At 48.7% G+C, this 18,645-nt stretch overlaps 1 protein-coding gene and 1 non-coding gene across 2 annotated transcripts in view; one reads left to right on the top strand and one right to left on the bottom strand.

The window, feature by feature from the left end:
* Nucleotides 1–18,645, bottom strand: part of ARMH1 (armadillo like helical domain containing 1) — a 38,699-nt gene continuing 20,054 nt past the window's right edge. Inside the window, exons 7-12 of the mRNA XM_030942172.1 lie at nt 1,330–1,452; nt 1,182–1,254; nt 901–1,030; nt 730–807; nt 377–458; nt 1–303 (exon numbers count right to left, since the gene is read on the bottom strand). Of these exons, the coding sequence (XP_030798032.1) occupies nt 188–303; nt 377–458; nt 730–807; nt 901–1,030; nt 1,182–1,254; nt 1,330–1,452 (602 nt within the window). The 3' untranslated portion in view covers nt 1–187. The remainder of the gene's footprint in view (nt 304–376; nt 459–729; nt 808–900; nt 1,031–1,181; nt 1,255–1,329; nt 1,453–18,645) is intronic.
* Nucleotides 3,614–3,733, top strand: LOC115892450. Its single transcript, XR_004052332.1, has one exon. It is a non-coding gene; the product is annotated as a U5 spliceosomal RNA (small nuclear RNA).

Genomic DNA, 18,645 nt, shown 5'->3' with positions numbered 1-18,645 from the left:
CAGGTATCAAGGCTGTTTATTGACTCTTCACAGCCAGCGGCTCTCCCTCTGCCCTTCTGGGGTGCCTAATCCCCGTCTCCCCCCCTGGAGCCAAGTGGAGTGGCTCTGAGCTTGACCCCAGACGCCTTCCTGTTGCCAGGCTTCCCTGCCCCGCAGCCTTGGCCTTCCTGGTTTGCCACAGGAGCTGTTACTCCTTTGATTCCACATCCTCCTTCTCGAAGTGTGTGAGGTAGGCCATCTGAGCCGAATCATGCGAGCCATAGAGAGTGTCCATGCTGTAGGAGCTGCCGTGGAGGCGCAGGGCTGCATGCAAGAAAGGCGGACGTGAGGCTGTGCTGGCGGCGCCTGCGCCCGGCTTCCTTCGCCCCACACTCACCTTTGGTAACATTGACTTTGTTGGCCGCCAAGATGTCCGCCTGAATGCTGTCTAATTTCATGTACAAGTCCTCAGCGTTGCTCTGAGGACAGGAGCAAGGGGGACCCGGCTGGGGTGCCAGGGCAGTCTGGACTTGGAGTTGGGCTTGGCAGAGGGATGTTGCTGGTGGGGGGTGGGTTGGCAGCCTGACTGAAAGGGCAGGAAAGCGAACAAGAAGGTGGCGGGTAGAGGAGCCTAGGCCAGAGCAGTCCCTCCTGCAGCTGGTGGCCAGGTCCACTCTGCATGTGGAACGCTCCAGGATGGGTGTGGAGGGGCACCACACTGTCCGAGTCGCCATCTGAGGGCGCACTTACCAGGAAGAGCTGGTAGAGTTCCTCTCCCATGCCTTTGCGCACGTACTCCGCCACCAAAGGGAACATCTGCACAAAGCACTGCGCCGCGCGGGCGGGGCGGCGTGACTGCGGGGGCGGCGGGACTGCGGTTGCCGCCGCCCTTCCCGCCCCCTCGCTAGCCGCAGTGCGCACCTCCAGCGTGAGGCTGGCCAACCGCTGGCTGTTGCTGTGGTCCATGTTGCCCATGGCGGCCATTAGGCCGCGCACTACGCGCAGGTACAGCAGCTCCTCGGCGATGCTCATGTCGTTGCGTGCCAGGACCCTGAGCCAGGGGGTTCGGGCTGGGCCGACGCCCTGGGCTCACCCGGCGCACACCCCCCCACCACCTGGCGCACGGCGTCCTGAGCGCTCCTGGGGCCCGCGGGCAGCGCCAAACCAGGCTTGTAGCCACCCACTACCCTCTGCCCGCTTACCCGATGGCCTTGGCGGCCGCGGCCTGCTGCAAAAACATCGGCAGGCTGGGGGTGAGCTGGAGAACCGAGGGGTCTGAGGAGGAGGCGGCCGTGAGGCAGGAGACCCCCCTCCCTTGGCCCAGGCAGCCCCATTTGAGCAGGTCCGTACCACTGAGGATCTTGGCCTGCAGTTTGGAGGTCTCCTTGACTGACGGTATCAGCAGCGCCACGAGGCCCTTGAGCAGCGCCTGGCGCACATCGTAACCCACCAGGTCCTTGATCAACTCGATGGCTGGGGAAGGGCAGAGGTGCTGGAGAGAGGCCCCAGGCCCCTCCGCCACCGAGGAAGCAAAGAACCCCGTGAACCAAGTCGCCACTCGTCACTGTCCTCCTCTCGACCTTTTACTGACCAGCACTGTGCGGGGCGTGGGGAAGCTGGGAAAGCGAACCTCAGTTGAAGAGCAGGAGGCGGGGGCTGAAGGGGGAGGAGGAAGGGTTGTATGGTGAGCCCACCTGTCGAGGCGGCCTAGGATGTCAGCGCTGGAGGCTGAGAGGCCCCAGAGAGGTGGGCCTTCGCCTTGGAGGAATCCAGGTTTCATGGAGGAGGGAAGTGCTGGGTCTTTATAGGAAGACAAGATGGAGAAAGACAAGGGGTGAGAGGGAGACAGAGAAAGTGGGTGAGAGACTTGTGGCAGGAAATGAGAAAGGGGAAGCAAGGTAGGCGCTCCTTCTAACTACCATCGAGCCCTCTCCACTAGGCACGGTGCCAGGCTTTCCATACAGCATCCGTGGAAGTTCTCCAGAACCAGATGAGGTTCACTTCCCCATTTTACCTTTGCCAAAATTAGGCACCGAGAGGTAAACCACTTTGCCTAAGCTACACAGCTAGGAAATGGTGGAAGCAGAAGGAGAGGAGGATTTGGTTAGGAAGGAGAAGGGGACTAGAATTTATGGAGGGCATTTCCTGCAGGCTTTCCTGTAGATATTTTACAGGCGTTCATTCAGTCCAGCATTCACTCAGCCTTTCGGCACGGCTGCATGTGAATGCCTATCGTGCCAGGTGCGGCATTGGGTACAGACTGAATTCATTCATTCGACCAACTGAATTCATTCATTCGACCAACGCTCCTTGAGCATGCACAAACAGGCAGCGATGATATGGTGACAGGTGCTGTGGAAGGAGTCAGTGGTTGGGCTGTGGGAGCACCAGAGAAAATCGGCAAGGATTGAATGTTTTTGTAAAGAAGAGAAAGGAACCACAGAGGTAGAGGGGGCAGGAGGAGATGCTAAGGCGATGGCACACCAGCGTAAATGCTACCTTTTTTTTTTTTTTTTTTTTTTTTTTGAGACGGAGTCTCACTCTGTCGCTCAGGCTGGAGTGCAGTGGCATGATCTCGGCTCACTGCAACCTCCACCTCCTGGGTTCAAGAGATTCTCCTGCCTCAGTCTTCCGAGAGGCTCCTGCCACCACGCCTGGCTAATTTTATTTTATTTTTTTTTGTATTTTTAGTAGATACATGGTTTCACCATCTTGGCCGGCTGATCTTGAACTCCTGACCTCGTGATCCACCCGCCGCGGCCTCCCAAAGTGCTGGGATTGCAGGCATGAGCCACCGCACCTGGCAGGTAAATGATACTTTTTTTTTTTTTTTTTTTTTGAGACAAGAGTTTCACTCTCGTCACTCAGGCTGGAGTGCAATCCCTCACTGCAACCTCTGCCTCCTGGGTTCAAGCGATACTCCTGCCTCAGCCTCCCAAGTAGCTGGGATTACAGGCGTCTGCCACCACACCCTGCTAATTTTTGTATTTTTAGTAGAGACGGGGTTTCACCCTGTTGGCAAGGCTGGGCTTGAACTCCTGACCTCAGGTGATCCACCTGCCTCGGCGTCCCAAAGTGCTGGAATTACAGGCATGAGCCACTGCGCCCGGCCTTTTTTTTTTTTTTTTTTTTAATTTAAATTTTACTTTTTTTCTGAGACAAGGTCTTACTATGTTGTCCAGGCTGGTCTTGAACTCCTGGGCTCAAGTGATCCTCCTACCTCTGCCTCCTCAAGTGCAGGATTATAGGTGTGAGTCACTGTGCATCCGGCATTGCTACTCTGAATACATGTGGCGGCTACATGGAAGATAGAACTTGACTACCAGCTCAGTAGTCAAGTGCCTCTCTCTCTCCATTTACTGGTAAGAGAGAGGGTTTAGGGGAAGTCCTTGTTCCCCCCTCAGCTCATTTGCATCCCAGAATGCAAGGTAGATACGAGAATTATTACCAGGGTTATCTGCTTGAATAATAATATTTAAATTTTTTTTTCTTTGTCAGGAGATTTTACCCAGTGAGAACATGTTTAGGACAATTTTCTAGAGTGGAAGAAAAGCTTCTGTCTGCGGGTCCAAAGGCACCGTAAGTGTAGGGGGATCAGTCAATATCTGGGAAGCCAGGCACAAGGATGGTGGCTATGCTCTGGTTTCTCTTCATAACGAATAAGTCTTTCGCCTTTTACTGAAGATTTCCGTGGGGAGGAACTAATTGTGAGTTTGTTACTGAATTTTTTTGGATGTCCTGCTCAGGCGGGGCTAAGTGTGCAGTTTGTTAGAGATAGGGATTGTCAATGTGGTGTTCTATGCTTGTTGGTTTTGGCTTTTTGGGAGGATGGGGTGTGTCTACAGCTCCAAATTAGTGTGTTGGTGGTATCGCTAATCTTGGTTACTTGCAGGGCTGAGGTAGGTTAAGGTAGGAGAATTGTTTGAGCCTGGGGAGTAAAGGCTGTGGTGAAAGAATGTTGTCACTATATACTCCAGTCTAAGCAGCACAGCAAGACCTCTCTTACCAGGCTACTGGGTCCAGAATCTTCCTTGTTTTCGTGATCATGGAGCCTCACTGTCACCTAGGTTGTAGTGGAGTGGTGTGCTCAAGCAATCCTCCCACGTCAGCCTCATGAGCCTGGTTAATTTTTTGTATTTTTTGCAGAGACGGGGTTACAGGTGTTAGCCACTGTGCCTGGCTTACTGTCACTTTTTTTTTTTTTTTTTAGCTTCTTGTAAACATTTAGAAAGCTAAATGTTTATAAGATTGTTTCTTTTTTAAAAAATGAAAACCTGGTTTTTGACAGTCTGTATCTAGTAATTTGGCTGAAGTCTTGTGAGTCTTTCTAGAAAGTCTGCTAGTTCCAATTTATAGTGACGACTTTGTGTACATGATTATTTTATACTTTGGACTGGTCTCATATTTGAAAAATTAAGTGTAGGAAAAAAGAGTTAGGATGATGGTACTTTCTTCCAGAGATAGTTTTCATCTGTTATTATCAGGTACCTGGGGGCACAAGCAATTCTGGACTACCTTTGTCCACATTCAATACTTGAGGTTCTCCGGACCACCTGGTGGTTATATAACCCATACAAGACCACCTGAGGGCTGGCTTACTTTTGGCCCACCTTGACCTTGAGGGCACTGTCTTCTGGGTTCCTATCTTAAAGTATGTATGCTAGAGGTATCAGACTTCCCACCGAGAGCAGGATCTCAGTGCCTTCTCTTTCTTTTGCCCCATTTTTTGGTTTTGTTTTGAGATGGAGTTTCATTCTGTTGCCCAGGCTGGAGTACAGTGGTACGATCTCAGCTCACTGCAGCCTCTGCCTCCTGGGTTCAAGGGATTCTCCTGCCTCAGCCTCCTGAGTAGTTGGGATTACAGGTGCGCACCACCATGCCCGGCTAATTTTTGTATTTTTTAGTAGAGATGGGGTTTCACTATGTTGGTCAGGCTGGTCTCGAACTCCTGACCTCAAGTGATCCACCTGCCTCAGCCTCCTAAAGTGCTGAGATTACAGGCATGAGCCACCATGCCCGGCGTGTTTTGCCTTTTGATGCTGTTAGTTGCTTCAGGATCAGCAAACGGCCTCAACTTTGAGGGCTGGCTTACCTTTCTGGGTTCTCAGCTTCCCCTGGATTTCGGTATGATAATTCTTCATTGTACTTTCTCCAATGCTATTAATAAGACTACATCCTTTGTTTTTTGTTTTTTGTTTTTTGTTTTTTTGTAGATATTTTAGTAGTTCCAGGAGTGATATTTGTTGAAATTGCCCAGCCCACTATGATCAGAAAGATAAGTCTTCTTCTTTTTTTTTCTGGAGATGGAGTTTCGCTCTTGTTGCCCAGGCTGGAGTGCTATGGTGCGATCTTGGCTCACCACAACCTCCGCCTCCCAAGATCAAGCGATTCTCCTGTCTCAGCCTCCCGACTAGCTGGGATTACAGGCATGCACCACCACACCCAGCTAATTTTTTGTATTTTTAGTAGAGACAGGTTTCTCCATGGTGGTCAGGCTGGTGTCTAACTCCTGTTCTCAGGTGATCCACCCACCTCGGCCTCCCAAAGTGCTGGGATTACAGGTGTGAGCCACCATGCCCGGTCCAGAAACACTTCGTATGACCAACCAGCCACTGCCGTTGGGCTGCCTCTTTCTTCCAGGTCTTCCAGGGTAGCCCTCACAATCCCATCTGCCCATCCTCTGCAGCCTCTGGTTGCCCAGATGTGGTCCTATTTTGGAATCAAAGGCCCAGCAACATTGTGGAGGGAAAGGGACAAGCCCCAGGAAGGTGCAAAGCACTCGAGCTTCCCTGGCTTCCCCCAAACACTCTCTGATCTGAATAGAATGGCAGACTGGACATCTCTGGCTGCGTGGCAGCCGCAGCCTGCACTGGCTGGTGCCTGAAAGTGTTTCTCACTTGTTCTACTATTTGGTTTCTTCCCTCTTCTTGAATTGGTGCAGCTCATTTTTTTGGAGCCAAGTGGCCTGGTCCCTCATGCATCTGATGACACTTGGCTTTGTTGCCTGCAGCACATCCCTCATTAGTAGTTGGGCTCTTTCCAGGCACAAGCTGGCAGCACGTAATGCCAGGACATCCTGGGCAAATGTCTGCCTATGCCCAAGAGCTCTTCCTGCAGCGAGACATGACTTGGTGGACATTCAGGGTAGAAACGAACAGGTGAAGATATTTTTATGAAAATTTCCTGGCCGGGCGCGGTGGCTCAAGCCTGTAATCCCAGCACTTTGGGAGGCCGAGATGGGCGGATCACGAGGTCAGGAGATCGAGACCATCCTGGCTAACACAGTGAAACCCCATCTCTACTAAAAATACAAAAAAAAAAAACTAGCCGGGCGAGGTGGCGGGCGCCTGTAGTCCCAGCTACTCCGGAGGCTGAGGCAGGAGAATGGCGTAAACCTGGGAGGCGGAGCTTGCAGTGAGCTGAGATCCGGCCACTGCACTCCAGCCCGGGCGACAGAGCAAGACTCCGTCTCAAAAAAAAAAAAAAAAAAAGAAAATTTCCTGACCACAAATAGCATTTTCTGCCCATGCAGAACCAAATGCTCTAGGAGACAAACGTCTAGTTCTGACTATTCACTTTACACTAAATGCTTAATCTTTTGCTAATTATGTATTTGTTACACTTGGAGCTACTTAGAAAAATGAAGATTTATTCACTGAATCGTTTTTGACTGAGTTTTAAAATTCACAGCTGTCACTGTTTATACCCAAAGTGAAAGTACTGGTCTCTGCCCAAATGCCTTCACAGGAACCACAGCCAGTTACAACTCTTCATATATCGTGCCAGTTACTATGAAGGGCAATTCCTTCCGAAAGCAAAGGACAACAAAAGACTATCTTTGGCAGCTTTGCCTAAAGCCTGTGGTGCTGATAACACCCAAATGTCCTAAAGCTGAGCAATCACTGATTTATTCATTGATTCATTCATTTAACAAAATTCTCATTGAGCATCTTGTCTGTGCCAGGCCTCTGGGCTTGGGCTATGAAGAGGACTAAGATCTAATCACTGGCCTTAGGGACATCACAGCTGAGTGGGGGACACCAATAGGGAGACTGGCATTTATGATGCAGTGTTATCTGGGCCATGGGAACACAAAGGAAGCCAGGCTGGTTGATGGAGTGGAGATGATAGGGGATGGAGAATCAGGAGAAGGATTCCTTGGAGAAGGTGATGCTTGAATTGGCAAAACCATGGGGAGAAGGGAGGGGCTGGAATGTAGAACGTGGCAAGTGCCATGTTGGATAGTGCCATGTTACACTTGTGACCAGGCAAGGGAGATCTGGTTGGGAAATAGGGATGCTGGGCCATGCATCAGAGCTAAGCCTGTGGAGGTGGGCCAGCCCCATCTTCTGAGGGGCTTTGCATGTGCCAACAACCCAATACAGCAGGTATTTTTCTCATCTTTCATTTCAGAGAAAAGGAAGGCTCAAAAATGTTGGGTAGCTCGCCCAGGATGAGATAGCTAATAAGAATAGTTTTGATTCCAGGCCAGGCGCGGTGGCTCACGCCTGTAATCAATCCCAGCACTTTGGGAGGCTGAGGCAGGTGGATCACGAGGTCAGGAGTTCAAGACCAGCCTGGCCAAGATGGTGAAGCCCTGTCTCTACTAAAACTACAAAAATTAGCCAGGTGCAGTGGCAGGCGCCTGTAATCCCAGCTACTTGGGAAGCTGAGGCAGGAGAATCTCTTGAACCCAGGCAGCAGAGGTTGCAGTGAGCCGAGACTGCGTCACTGTACTCCAGTCGGGGTGACAGAGTGAGACACCATCTCAAAAAAAAAAAAAAAAAAAAAAAAGTTGTGATTCCAAAGGCCATATTCTTCACCACTAAGCTCTACTGCCTCCACTCTGGTGGTGGACTAGGAAAATGAACCATGTGTGGGCGCCGTACTGGAGAGATGAAGATTGGTGTAGAGGCCAGTGCAGGTGAGCAGTATGAAGACTGAATTACAGCAGTGGAGACAGAATGGAGAAGAGGGAATAGATCTGAATATTGAGGAGTTAGAATTGACTGGTCTTGTTAGAAGCTGGTTGAAGGTGGGAAGCAAAAAGACATGACAATTACCAAATTTCTAGCCTGGGTAGATATTTCACTGAGCTGCCAAGGGTATTTCACTCAATATTTCACTGAGATTGGGACCTTGGAGAAGAAAGGCTTTGGAACTGGAATATCAGAAGTCCACTGGTGACATCTGAGGGGAGGTGTTCTGAAGGCAAATGGAGACACGGGTCTAGAGCTGTAGAGAGGTCACTCAGCTACTCTGTCCTCCACCCATAAAATGGGGAAAGTAATAGTGTCCACCTCCTTGGCTTGTTGTGAGGGGTAAGTGAGTAAAGATCAAGGGCAGTACCCAGCATAGAGTTAACACTCTACAAAGGTTAGCGACTATTGTTTCTGTCATCAAGGTGGTAGGTGGTAGGTGGTAATTAAAGTCATGGGAGCGAACGAGGTGCCACAGACAGCAAAGGAGAAGAGGACCTGGGGTTGAATGCTGGAAAAAAAAAAATTGACACCTAGGGAACTGGTAGAGGAATGGGAATGTATAAAAGACCAAGAAGCAGTTTCTAGAGCCATAGGAAGAAGCCAGGGAGTACGGGTTCGGGAAGGATGAGAGTATTCAGGGAGGAGGTATCATCAGGAGGGTTTGAATGTTTGAGAGTTCAGGCCCCATGAAGCTGAGGGGATGCTCTGTGGGGCCCATGGTCATGCATTTGACAAACAGGGATTGAGCTCGTGCTAAGTGCAGTGCTTGTGCTGATGAAACAGCAGTAAATGAAACAGATGTGACTGGGCGCAGTGGCTCACGCCTGTAATCCCAGCACTTTGGGAAGCTGAAGCGAGAGGATCACTTGAGGTCAGGAGTTCAAGACCAGCCTGGCCAACATGGTGAAACCCTTTCTTTGCTAAAAATACAAAAATTAGCCAGGTGTGATGGCAGGCACCTGTAATCCCAGCTACTTAGGAGGCTGAGGCAGGAAAATCGCTTGAACCCGGGAGGTAGAGGTTGCAGTGAGCCAAGATTGTGCCACTGCACTCCAGCCTGGGCAATCCAGCCTGGGCAACAGAGTGAGACTCCATCTCAAAAAAAACAGAAAACAGGTGTGAGGTGCTGGCCACTCACACTCCATGGAAACTTTAGTGGTGCAAGAGACACATTCATTCCTCCAATCCAAAGAGGAACTTTGGAATCCCCAGCCTATCAGCATCAGAGGAAACCTCAGTGATCAATTGTCTGATGATCTCATTGAATAGATGAAAAAACCAAGAATAAATGACTTGCCCAGGAAACCACTGTGAACAAGAGACAGGGCTGTAGCAGCAGGCTTAGTATTCCTTTGGCAGAAGGAGCCACAGAAATGGCATTGTATCTGGGAACTGTGGATATTCCATGCAGCCATTTCCAGGGTGCTAACAACACTGATGTTTTATAATTCTTTGCTCCCAGAGCCTTGCAAAACCAGGGTTCCGGCTCTTTCTCTGCAGGTCCAGACAAGACTGCCACCTACTGGACACCTATAAGAAATGCGCTTCCTTACAGAGGTTTGCTTCCTTTTCCAGCAGAGCACTAGCATGAACATATTTGGCATGTTGCACTGCTGTAAGAAACAGACCAGTCAGGCGTGGTGGCTCATGCCTGCAATCCCAACATTTTTTTTTTTTTTTTTTTTTTTTTTTTGAGACGGAGTCTCGCTCTGTCGCCCGGGCTGGAGTGCAGTGGCCGGATCTCAGCTCACTGCAAGCTCCGCCTCCCGGGTTTAGGCCATTCTCCTGCCTCAGCCTCCCGAGTAGCTGGGACTACAGGCGCCCGCCACCTCACCCGGCTAGTTTTTTGTATTTTTTAGTAGAGACGGGGTTTCACCATGTTAGCCAGGATGGTCTCGATCTTCTGACCTCGTGATCCGCCCGTCTCGGCCTCCCAAAGCGCTGGGATTACAGGCTTGAGCCACCGCGCCCGGCCAATAATCCCAACATTTTAAGAGGCTGAGGCGGGAGGATCGCTTGAGCCCAAGAGTTTGAGGCTGCAGTGAGCTGTCAAGCCACTCAACTCCAGTCTGGGAAACAGTAAAACTGTTTCCAAAAAAAAAAAAAAAAGGCCGGGGGCAGTCAAATCAGCTTGGGCAACATCGTGAGATCCCATCTCTACAAAAAAATTAAAAAAATTAGCCAGGCATAGTGGCATGTGCCTGTAGTCCCAGCTGCTTACTTGAGCTCAGGAGGTTGAGGCTGCAATGAGCCGCGCATGCGCACTGCACTCCAGCCTGGGTGACAGAGTAAGCTATCTCAAAAACAAAACAAAACAAAAAAACAAAGGAAGAGACCAGTGTCAGGCATCTTCCTGACATTCTGTAATTAATTCCGTCTCTGTCTCTGATTTCTGTATACCCTGCTACTTTTTTTGAGACGGAGTTTTGCTCTTGTTGCCCAGGCTGGAGTGCAATGGCACGATCTCGGCTCACTGCAACCTCTGCCTCCTGGGTTCAAGTGATTCTCCTGCCTCAGCCTCCTGAGTAGCTGGGATTACAGGCATGCGCCACCATGCCTGGCTAATTTTGTATTTTTAGTAGAGATGGGGGTTTCTCCATGTTGGTCAGGGTGTTCTCGAACTTCCGACCTCAGGTGATCGGTCTGACTCGGCCTCCCAAAGTACTGAGATTACAGGCATGAGCCACCATACCTGGCCCGTTACCTCTTCCCCCTCTCTCGCTGAGACGGAGCCTCACTCTGTCGCTCAGGCTGGAATGCAGTGGCGGGATCTCGGCTCACTGCAAGCTCCGCCTCCCAGGTTCACACCATTTTCCTGCGTCAGCCGCCCGAGTAGCTGGGACTACAGGTGCCCGCCACCACCTCCGGCTAATTTTTTTGTATTTTTAGTAGAGACGGGGTTTCACCGTGTTAGCCAGGATGGTCTCGATCTCCTGACCTCGTGATCTGCCGGCCTCGGCCTCCCAAAGTGCTGGGATTACAGGCGTGAGTCACCGCGCCCGGCCCCCTGCTACCTCTTTAACTACAACATATTCAAAGCCCAATGTCGAAACAATAAAAATATCTTTTATGCACACTTTTTTTTTTTTTTTTTTTTTTTGAGACGGAGTCTCGCTCTGTCGCCCAGGCTGGAGTGCAGTGGCCGGATCTCAGCTCACTGCAAGCTCCGCCTCCTGGGTTCACACCATTCTCCTGCCTCAGCCTCCCACGTAGCTGGGACTACAGGCGCCCGCCACATCGCCCGGCTAGTTTTTTGTATTTTTTAGTAGAGACGGGGTTTCACCGTGTTAGCCAGAATGGACTCGATCTCCTGACCTCGTAATCCGCCCGTCTCGGCCTCCCAAAGTGCTGGGATTACAGGCTCGAGCCACCGCGCCCGGCCACACCTTTTGTTTTTAAAGTCAGGCAATAAAGTAACTAATGTATGTGCTATGGTGGTATTTTTATTGCTGGATCAAGAATTACTATGGTGCGGCCGGGCGCGGTGGCTCAAGCCTGTAATCCCAGCACTTTGGGAGGCCGAGACGGGTGGATCATGAAGTCAGGAGATCGAGACCATCCTGGCTAACACGGTGAAACCCCGTCTCTACTAAAAACTACAAAAAACTAGCCGGGCGAGGTGGCAGGCGCCTGTAGTCCCAGCTACTCGGGAGGCTGAGGCAGGAGAATGGCGTGAACCCGGGAGGCGGAGCTTGCAGTGAGCTGAGATCTGGCCACTGCTCTCCAGCCTGGGCGGCAGAGCAAGACTCCGTCTCAACAAAAAAAAAAAAAAAAAGAATTACTATGGTGTGTCTTCCACTGGTATCTGCTTTCACCCAGCCCAACCAGTCCGTGTACTGATGTTTTGAACTATCCCTGAGACCTGAGTCAAGCACCACTGTCCTGAAAAAGGAGGCAGTATAAGCCAAGGGCGGGACGCAGATGTTTTGAGGGGCAGGCAAATGGGGAAGTTGGAAATAAGATTCCCCCCAAGATTTTCACTTAAATCCCTTGGAAGACTGTTTTACAGACTTTCATAAACGCTAAATGAAGTGTCACAGTTGAAGTGCTCATATACTTTTGGGGAAGTAATGCGTCTTTTAAAAATAGTAGGTTTTTATGTGAAAGTCTCCCTCAGTGTCAGAGCCTTCTGACTGCTGTTCAATGAAGCTGTACAGGACAGGTGGCCTCTTATACAGCAGGAAAGGCTAAAATTACTGCCCAGAACAGCTGAGAAGTGCAAAGCAGGGCCGGGCACAGTGACTCACGCCTGTAATCCCAGCACTTTGGGAGCCTGAGGCGGGTGGATGGCTTGAGCCCAGGAGTTGGAGACCAGCCTGGCCAACATGGTGAAACCCCATCCCCACTAAAAATATGAAAATTACCCAGGCGTGGTACCGTGTGCTCGTGGTTCCAGCTACTTGGGAGGCTGAGGCAGGAGAATCTCTTGAGTCCAGGAGGTGTAGGTTGCAGTGAGTCAAGATCACGTCACGGCACTTTCAGCCTGGGTGACAAAGAAAGACTGTCTCAAAAAAAAAAAAAAAAAAAAGGCCAGGCTCAGTGACTCTTGCCATTGCACTCCAGCCTGGGTGACAGAGCGAGACTCCATCTAAAAAAAAAAAAAAAAAAAAGTGTAAAGCAAAGGCATCATGTTCTGTAAGGCAAAAATACTAGTTTTAAAATGAGATCCAGATGGTGTGGTGGCTCACGCCTGTAATCCCAGCACTTTAGGAGGCTGAGGCGGGGGTATCACCTAGGGTTAGGAGTTTGAGACCAGCCTGACCAACGTGGTGAAACCCTGTCTCTACTAAAAATACAAAAATTAGCTGGGTGTCGTGGCACATGCCTGTAATTCCAGCTTCTAGCTTCTTGGGAGGCTGAGGCAGGAGAATCGCTTGAACCTGGGAGGCAGAGGTTCCAGTGAGCCAAGATCACACCACTGTACTCCAGTCTGGGTGACAGAGCAAGACTCCATCTCAAAAAAAAAAAAAAAATCCCGATGTATTTGCTTAACCATGTGAGGGCTATGAAGCTAAGAAAACATAATTTTAAAAATACGGTTTACTGTAATCTTAATAATGTTGTCTTTTTTTTTTTTTTTCATGGTTCCCAGTAGCTGGGACCACAGATGTGAGCCACCATGCCCAGCCAATCTTTGTAGTTTTAGTAGAGACAGAGACAGGGTTTCATGGAGTTTCACTCTTGTTGCCTACACTGAAGTGCTGTGGCACGATCTTGGCTCACTGCAACCTCTGCCTCAAGCTATTCTCCTGCCTCAGCCTCCCAAGTAGCTGGAATTACAGGCTCCTGCCACATGTCCAGATACGTTTTGTATTTTTAATAGAGAGAGGATTTCACTATGTTGGCCGGGCTGGTCTCGAACTCCTGGCCTCAGGTGAACTGCCCACCGTGGCTTCCCAAAGTTCTGCCTTTGGGATTACAGGTGTGAGCCCCTGTGCCCAGCCAGGTCTCAAACTCTTGGCCTCAAGTGATCTGCCCGCCTCGGCCTTCCAAAGTGCTGGGACTACAAGGGTGTCCTTGGGTTTTTATTAGATTCTCAAAGCTGGTAAAAACAAGGCAAGTCTTGTTCTCCTCATACTGAAGACAGAACAGTGTGGTGGTGAGGGGATGGGTGCAGGAGGCAGACTGCCTGGGTTCGATCTACAACTTTCTCACTTCTCATTTGAGACTGTGGACAGGTTATTTAATTGCTTTGTGCCTCAGTTCCCTCATCTGTAAACTGGGGATGAAAATAGTACCTACTTCACAGAGTTGTTCTGAGGAATAGATGAGATCATAAAAGAGCTTAGAACAATGCTGGGCACACAGCCATTGTTGGTCACTAGTAGTAGTTATGAGTTAACATCACCATTAGTATTACTGTTGCAACAAAGCTCAGTGAGAACAAGGACTTGTTTCATTTGTCACTATATGCTCAGTGCCCACCCCAGTGCCATTCTTTTTGAATAAGTAAATGAATAAATGAGAAACTTAAATCATTGAAAATGAAAACAACAAAGGACATTATCAAGAAGGTGAAAAGAACCTACAGAATGGGAGAAACCATATATTTGATGAGCACAGAAACTAGAATATATAAAGAACTCTTACAAACCAACAACCAAAAGACAACCCAATTTTAAAAATGGAAAAAGGACCTGAGTAGACATTTCTCCAAAGAAGAAATACAAATGGCCAACAAGTCTATGAAACAAGTCTATGAAACAAGTCTATGTTCAACGTCCGTATTCATTAGGAAAATGCGCTTCACATCCACTAAGATGGCTATAACTAAAGAAACCCCAGAATAACAAGTGTTGGTGAGGATGTGCAGAAATTGGAATGCTCATATATTGCTGCTGGGAATGTAAAATGGTACAACTACTGTGGAAAACAGTTTAGTGGGCTCCTCAATGAGTTAAACAGAATTACCATATGATCCAGCAATTCCACTCCTAGGTATATACCCCAAAGAACTGAAAACAGGTACTCAAACAATTACATGTATGTGGATGTTCAGAGAAGCACTGGTTCACAATAGCCAAAAGCTGGAAATAGCCCAAATGTCTAATAATGAATGAATGGATAAACAAATTGTGGTATATACACACAAATGGAATATTATTCAGCCATGAAAAGGAATGAAGTACTGATACATGTTACAATGTGGGTGAACCTTGAAAATATTATGCTAAGTGAAAGAAGCCAGACATAAAGTCATGTATTGTATGATTCCATTTATGTGAAATATATGGAATAGGTAAATCCATAGAGACAGAATGAAGATTGGGGCTTCCCAGGGACTGAAGGGAGTGGAAGGGGAACAGATGCTCGCTGAATTCAGGGTTTCCTTGTGCGGGGATGAAAATGTTTTGGAACTAGATAGAGATGGTGGTTTTACAACACTGTTAATGTATACTAAATGCCACTGAATTGTTCATTTTAAAATGGTTAACTTTGGCCGGGCGCGGTGGCTCAAGCCTGTAATCCCAGCACTTTGGGAGGCCGAGACGGGCGGATCACAAGGTCAGGAGATCGAGACCATCCTGGCTAACACAGTGAAACCCCGTCTCTACTAAAAATACAAAAAACTAGCCGGGCGAGGTGGCGGGCGCCTGTAGTCCCAGCTACTCCGGAGGCTGAGGCAGGAGAATGGCGTGAACCTGGGAGGCGGAGCTTGCAGTGAGCTGAGATCTGGCCACTGCACTCCAGCCCGGGTGACAGAGCAAGACTCCGTCTCAAAAAAAAAAAAAAAAAAAAATAAAATAAAATAAAATGGTTAACTTTGTTATGTGAATGTCATCTCAGTTAAAAAATGTGCTTTTATGAAGAAGAAAGAAGTAAACCAAATCTCTGATTAATTTCTAGATCAATCATACCTCTTAGAATTAGGAACCTAAGTAACTTTACACAGCCAAGAACTGAAGGAAATTAATGAAGTTCTTGCCGCCACCAGTCTCTCCAGGTTTCAGGGGGCCAGGGGAGGAGGTGTCACACATTCAAAGCCTTGTCCATGTCTGTTCTGTTTGGTCAGTTATGGCCACTGTTTCCTTGCACTAGCGTCTCTAGAGGATTCCACTGTGTTAGTGCAGTAGTTTGCTCAGCTACAAGCCCCACTGTTGTACTTTGGGGCTGAAGAACCATACTTTCAACTTTGCTATTAATATATGAAATGATCATTTTATTAGCAAGTCAAGTTAATTCCAGGTTCTAGGTCAAGTAGACAAAAATTGTATTCTACAAATGACCACTTTCCAAATTTATAAACAGTTCAATTTTACTATGAACTTGTTTCTTATACATATTTGTTAGCATATTTTCAGCAATTTTTTTTTTTTTTTTTTGAGATGGAGTCTCCCTCTGTCACCCAGACTGGAGTGCAGTGGCATGATCTTGGCTTACTGCAACCTCTGCCTCCTGGGTCAAGCAATTCTCCTGCCTCTGCCTCCCTGAGTACCTGGGACTACAGGTGCGTGCCACCACGCCCAGGTAATTTTTTTTTTTTTTTTTTTTTTTTTTTTTTGAGATGGAGTCTTGCTCTATTGCCAGGCTGGAGTGAAATGGCATGATCTCAGCTCACTGCAACCTCTGCCTCCTGGGTTCAAGCTATTCTCCTGCCTCAGCCTCCCGTGTAGGTGGGACTACAGGCACATACCACTACGCCCGGCTAATTTTTTGTATTTTTAGTGGAGACGGGGTTTCACTGTGTTAGCCAGGATGGTCTCAATCTCCTGACCTCGTGATCCGACTGCCTCTGCTTCCCAAAGTGCTGGGATTAAAGGCGTGAGCCACAGTGCCCGGCCGAGATAGAGAAAACAGGAAGGACAAGCTTTGGGAAGAAAATCAAGAATTCTGGCCATAAATTTAAGATGTCTGTTAGACATCCACATGGGAAGCCACTTAGGGGAAAAGTATACAGAGATGAGAAGGAAGAGGGTGACCTAACAGTCTTGTAGGGAAATAAGAGAAACAAGCAAAGGAGACTAAGGCAAAACCAGACGGTGGGAGGAAAACTTCTATCACAGAAGCCAACAAAAGAAAGCGAGGGAGTGATCAACTGGGTTGAAAGCAGCTGGGAGGTAAAGTAGGAAGGAAATGGTAAAGAAATGAATAGCTGGGGGGCAACTTGGGGTCAAGGAGGGAGGTACATCCCTAAATGCTATAATTTTACCTTTTTTTTTTTTTTTGGTACATGTCTTTTAAATCTCTTTTAATCCATAAATTCCCAAAGAGGGGCTTTTTTAAAAATGGAAGATAGAAAGCATATTTGCACGTCAATGGAGATGGTCCAGCAGAGAAAAAGGGAGAGGTGAGCTACAGAAGGGAAGTGTTTGAGGGAATGTGCTTCAGAGAAGAGGGGGCCTGTGATAGGAACCGGGGACACTCTCATAATGGGAAGGAGAGTAGAGGATGTGGCTAACCTGACTCACTGGTCAGGCAGGTTGGTAGATGTGGTGGGGGAAGGTGGCATTCTTCATGAAAAAGGAGGTGAGGCCACCAGCAGCTTCCTCCATCACTGACACCCACTGCAAGATAAACAAGCGCCAGGCCCCCTAAGCCTCTCCGCCTCCTGTTGTCAGTGGACATTGCCCTGAGGATGCTACTTCCCCTGTAGCTTTCTCAGGGGAAGGATGCCAATAACCTTCCACTCTGCCCCACACACATGCCACATGGGAGTGGAGTGGGCACCCCCGACCCTTCTCCTTCCAGGACACTCAGTTTTCTCCTTCTCAATGCAAACAAGCAAACGCAAACAAAACCCCAGTGTCTGGCACAGTTCTTGGCACATCACAGATAATCAGTAAATATTTGTTTAAAGAAACAAACCAATCCTGCCCTTTTGAGATCAGTCCCTGTCACCCACTAAACTCTTCTCCCCGCAGTCACTCAGGCTCATCTTGGACACAGGCTGCTTCTCCATGCTGACTGCTGCCAGCATCCTGGGGCTTCACTCTGGTTTTGCAATTTGGTATACGCAAACTCAAAGAAATTACTCTCTAGGCCGGGCGCGGTGGCTCAAGCCTGTAATCCCAGCACTTTGGGAGGCCGAGGCGGGCGGATCACGAGGTCAGGAGATCGAGACCATCCTGGCTAACACTGTGAAACCCCGTCTCTACTAAAAAATACAAAAAAAACTAGCCGGGCGAGGTGGCGGGCGCCTGTAGTCCCAGCTACTCGGAGGCTGAGGCAGGAGAATGGCGGTAAACCCGGGAGGCGGAGCTTGCAGTGAGCTGAGATCCGGCCACTGCACTCCAGCCCGGGCGACAGAGCGAGACTCCGTCTCAAAAAAAAAAAAAAAAAAAAAAAAAAAAAGAAATTACTCTCTAATCCTCCCCGGTCACCCACTGTTTAGGATCACATGTAGGACCCGTGGGAACTTTCCTTCCCTCCCTGGAGCGGAGTTTCATTGGAAACTGAAGGCGTGCGAATTTCTTCTCTCTCAACTTCCGGTCTACGCGGACCATGTGAAACAGTGCCCTCTAGTGGGCAATTATTGCATACGCATTCTCTACATTTGGAGTTATATGAAGACTATTTTGAAGCGCCTGGTTAAAATAATAATAATAATAATACATTCATTCAACAGACTTTTTTTGTGCTCACCTGTTATGAGTCTGGCATATCTGAAATGACCTTGAGGCATGTAGTTTCACTGTTATCACATGATCCTATAACAAACCAAATGCAGTCACAGAGTCGCGTTCCCACTGCCTCTTGCACACTGTTAGCTGTTACTGAATAAATGCAGAAGGACTCGAACTTAGGCCGATACTGGAAGAAGCTGTGGCCGGTTACAACTCTGGAGGACTTCATCAGCATAAGAGGTTTTGTTTTGGTCGGGTGCAGTGGTTTGCGCTTGTGATTCCAGCACTTTGGGATGTGGAGGCAGGAGGATCACTTGAGCCTGGGAGTTTGAGGGCAGCCTGGGCAACATAGGGAGACCCCATCTCTACAAATAATTAACTGGGCATGGTGATCTGTGCCTGTAGTCCCAGCTACTTGGGAGGCCTAGGTGGGAGGATGACTCGAGCCTAGGAGGTCGAGGCTGGAGTGAGGCATGACTGTGCTACTGTGCTCCAGCCTGGGCAACAGAGGGTGAAACCCTGTCTCAAAAAAGAACAAAGATTTTTTTTATTTTTCACAGACTTCTACTGAGCACCCATTATGTTCCAGGTCCTGAGTTGGAAAAAGATGAATCAGACCC

This window comes from Rhinopithecus roxellana, chromosome 12 (assembly GCF_007565055.1).
Source record: "Rhinopithecus roxellana isolate Shanxi Qingling chromosome 12, ASM756505v1, whole genome shotgun sequence".
Classification (NCBI taxonomy): Eukaryota; Metazoa; Chordata; class Mammalia; order Primates; family Cercopithecidae; genus Rhinopithecus; species Rhinopithecus roxellana.
Note: the sequence above shows the minus strand (reverse complement) of the source record. Positions and strands in the feature narration are given on the sequence as shown.